General features: G+C 55.2%; 1 protein-coding gene across 1 annotated transcript in view; it reads right to left on the bottom strand.

Moving 5' to 3' along the window:
• The window catches only part of CCDC78 (coiled-coil domain containing 78), a 13,077-nt gene that overhangs the window by 8,520 nt on the left and 663 nt on the right, over nucleotides 1–3,894 (bottom strand). Inside the window, 4 exon segments of the mRNA XM_010134270.1 lie at nucleotides 20–119; nucleotides 3,115–3,294; nucleotides 3,563–3,649; nucleotides 3,852–3,886. Coding sequence (XP_010132572.1) covers nucleotides 20–119; nucleotides 3,115–3,294; nucleotides 3,563–3,649; nucleotides 3,852–3,886 — 402 coding nt within the window.

Below are 3,894 nucleotides of genomic sequence, written 5' to 3'. Positions count from 1 at the left end.
AGCTCGGCAGAGGGTTCACTGGCGGCAGCAGGTGGGTGCGTGTTCTCTGTGCGGGGCAGGGTGCTCCTGGCGTTGGCCAGGTTGATCAGCTCTAGTCTGAGCTCTTCGTTCTTCATGACCTGTTGGGTCAAAAAAGAAGGAAAGAACTTCTGAAACCCTGCCTCCCTGGCTCCACTCGCTGCCTGTTCAGCACAGACCTGCTGCTCTTGGGGGGTACACAAGGCTCACGGCCCCTCCTGAAAGCAAGCTGTATTTCTAGCTCTCTCTCCTACGTCCAAGGGTACCAGTGGTTTTCTAATTTCCATGGCAATGCAGGATATCATTGCCAGGCGTCAAGATTATCCACACATAACCTCACTCCCTCTGCCCATCCTGCTCTGGCATTCAGCTACAGATCCTGGTGCCAGCCCAGCCCTGGGCACAGCTCTGCCACCACCTCTCCGTCCTGACCGCCCCTCCTCTCACTAACCCTGTCCCCTCCACGCAGCTTCCCAGTCTTTCCCAGGCTTTGAACAGCGCTGGCCCCACAGTGTAAGGAGAAGGGCCAAATCTCCATCCATCTCAGCTGACGCCACCCAGCTCCTTCCAGTTCTGATGGAGCAGCCTCCAGCAGCAGCCAGCCCACAGCACTGCGTAGGCAGCGAGATTCAAAGCGGTGCTGGTGCAAAGTGACACATTTCCAAAAGCTAAAGAGGAGCTGAATGAGAGAGGCTCTTGTTACAGGTGATCTGGAAGGAACACTGGGGGAATTCATGTCTCACGGGAGGGTTTCTATGTAGATAACAAAGCTTTGATGGGGTTTATGACTGGGGACAAGCTTGAGTAATTGTTACCATGGCAGTGAATCGGAGGATGGGCGGCAGAGGTCATCTTAGTCATCCGTGGAGAGAATAGCTTATCAAAAGATAGCACAGGGTGGGCTGAGGGAGAGAGGAGAGGAGAAAAGAGGCTGACAAAGAGGTGAGATATACAGCTGTGAAAACTGACAGCTACGCAGAGACAGGCTGCTTGTTCCCCAACCGAAAACCATCCATCTGCAGCCGTCAGCCCTGACAATTTGATCAGAGGGGGTCACACCAGCGCAGAAGTACCAGCTTCCCAAAAGAAAGAGGCAGCCCCGAGTTCGCGATGCCCTTCGTTGCCTGCCCCGCGCTCCCCAGCCTTGGTCCGGCTCCAGGGAAAACCCCGGGCTGGAACCGGTTCGCAGCCATTTGGGTTCTCCCCGACAGCTTCACTCCGTGTCGCCGCCAGAGACAGCGTAAACCCGCTGAACAAAAGAGGAGGAGGAAACAGAGAGGCGAGAAAAGGTCACTCCTGAAAGGAAGAATTATTGGCGAGTTAGAAAACAGGCACCAAGTGCCTGGCTGGCATCTTCTGGAGGGCACTTCCCGCGGGACAGGCGAGGCCAAGCTCCGCCGCGCTCCTTCGCCTGGGACAGACACGGGCGATGTGTGAATCGGGCCGGACAATGAGCACCGCGACAATTCAGAAGCTCGAACTGTTCCCGTACAAGGGACTGTGAATAAGCTCGCCGAGCTGCTTCTGCACCGAGCAGCCATGACAACATATTGGCAAGGTCACAAGTAGCACTTGTAATTGGGAATGTGTAAAAGGTTCATTGTCTGCCCCAGAAGAGCACCGGGGAAGGGGAGGGGGCAGAACCGCAGGCTGCTTTTCCCAGTTCCTTTGGGAAAGTCCACACTGGGAAAATAATGAGCAAGAGGCCCAGGCCGCGACAAGTCCCAGGCTGCCAAGTTGGAGCCTCTTTCGCTTCAGGCAGGGATGTTCAGCAGCTGGAGCCAAGAAACGAGGGTAAAGCCCTCGGCCTCCTGATTACAACCTTTGGCTCCTGGGCCCTGCTTCACCCCTCCTCCAGGATGCTCTGCGGGCACAGAACTGAACCCACGTGCTTTTGCTCGCTGAAACATCCCAGGATCCACGTGAAAACAGAGTGTGATTGCTGCTAACCTGCTAAACCCACCCCTGAGAGACGTCAGCCACCTGAAAATCCACGTTTTGACAAACATCTTGCACCCCCTTGGGGACAAGAAGCGACCAAGCTTGCTGAACGCCGAGCTCTTCGGCAGCGCTGAGCCTCAGCAGTGCTGGCACCAGCTGCACGCGCTCTGCCTCGTGCCCAGGCAGGACAACGGCGGAGTTCACACCCCTGCCAGCAGCTGAGCCTGCCTCCTCCTCACAATTTTCATTTTCTCAGCTTACAGCAGACAAATGAGCTTCACAAGACTCACTAACTCCCTCATTTGCAACTGGCTGATCAGGATCTTGTATCCTCCTCCACCAGAGCTCTGTCACCTCAAGGTCACTTTTGGCCACTGCCAAAACCAGGGTGCCTGGGCCCGTCTTCCCACCACAGCTCTGCACAAGGCCAGCACGGTAAACCAGCTCCTTTGGCTGAAGCAGCCAAACTATCTGCGGGGGGAGGGGGGCAGGAGGGCGTCAGTCAGTCGATCCGATTCCAAAAGAGGGAGACGCGGAAGCGGGGAGAGGGAGGGAGGCGAGGAAGGTCTATAGAAGTTGCTCTTCTTGCCAAAGAAATGCACAAATCTGTGTCCAGAAGACTTCAGGTAATAGTTGCTAAGCTAACACTCCCCAGGAAAAATCCGATATTTTAAGGAACAATCAGAAACATGCTCACGGTGTTTTTACACATGTGCTGATCTCACAACTGTCCAGGCCCCCTCTCACCGCCCCGCGCAATGAGAGCGGCTGCAACCAGTCCACGCACAGCCCACACAAGCCGTGCAGAAAAAAGGGAACAAAGAGTTGCGGGAAGCCAAGAGGGACCTGCAACACATGCTCTGCTCGGCCTCGCGGTCATCTCCTTGCTCCCGCGGCTGGTGGGCATCTGGGGTGGCACGGAAAAAGAAAGACTCTGCCAGTGGCACACCCCAAAGAGCCCACGAATCAGTCCCTGTGGAGCAGAGAGGGTTCTGCAAGCCCTGCTAGAAGGTGACCACGGTACATGAAATTCCTGAGCTCTGAAAACAAACCCATGCCCAAGCTACTCTGTCTCACGGCCGACAAACCTTCCTGGACCCCAGCCGTGATCAGGGAGTTGTGAGATGGAGTGGAGAACGCTGCAGCCTGTCTCACCTCCCGGTCCAGCTCTTTGCCCAGGGCCAGATAACTGCTTTTCAAAGTGATGTACTCATCCGCCAGCTCCTGCCGACTGCTCTCCAGAGCGTGCAGGCGTTCCCGTAAGGGATCTCGCTCCCCGGCGACTTTCTCACTGCCGAGCTCCAGCTCCAGCACACGGTTCTCCAGGGCCAGGATCTGCAGAGGGGAGGCAGCAGAATTAGACGGAGACCAGCAGCAACCACAGGGCAGTTGTTTGGCCAAACAGGCTCTGGCACACTGTGACTTAAAGAGGGGTGAGTTTCAGGGGAGTTTCGTGGTATCTGGGGCAGCGGAGGGGAATCCATTGCTCCAGCGAAAGCCAGGAGAAGACGCCAAGCAAAGCGAAGATGGACTCGTAGCAATCTGCAGTTCTGGATAAAGGTATTGGAAGAGCTGAAACTGGCTGCTTCAGACTTTGGGATACCATATTTTTCAGTTCAAAGTTCTCTGTCTCATACTGCTCCTTCATTTTGTTTGTCTCGATCTGGAGATCAACAAGGTCTTTGGAAATCTAGGAGAGAGGAAGGACGTCATAAAGGCCATGGGCTGATTCTGAGGCCAACACACTGTTTCAACAGGTCGTGACAGGGAATGTGAGCACAACACCCCCGCTAGAAAGACACCCCAGCATTGTCCACCAATCTACTGGCAGGATCTACCGATCTCGCATGGCTTCACGGCTCAGTTGTCTCCAGCTTGAGTATTTGTTTTACCTTCAGTTTTTCCTCCTCGCTGAAGACCGTTCGAGCTGGCAGA

Source organism: Buceros rhinoceros, unplaced genomic scaffold (assembly GCF_000710305.1).
Source record: "Buceros rhinoceros silvestris isolate BGI_N320 unplaced genomic scaffold, ASM71030v1 scaffold20054, whole genome shotgun sequence".
Taxonomy (NCBI): domain Eukaryota; kingdom Metazoa; phylum Chordata; class Aves; order Bucerotiformes; family Bucerotidae; genus Buceros; species Buceros rhinoceros.
This window is presented reverse-complemented; position numbering and strand designations above follow the sequence as displayed.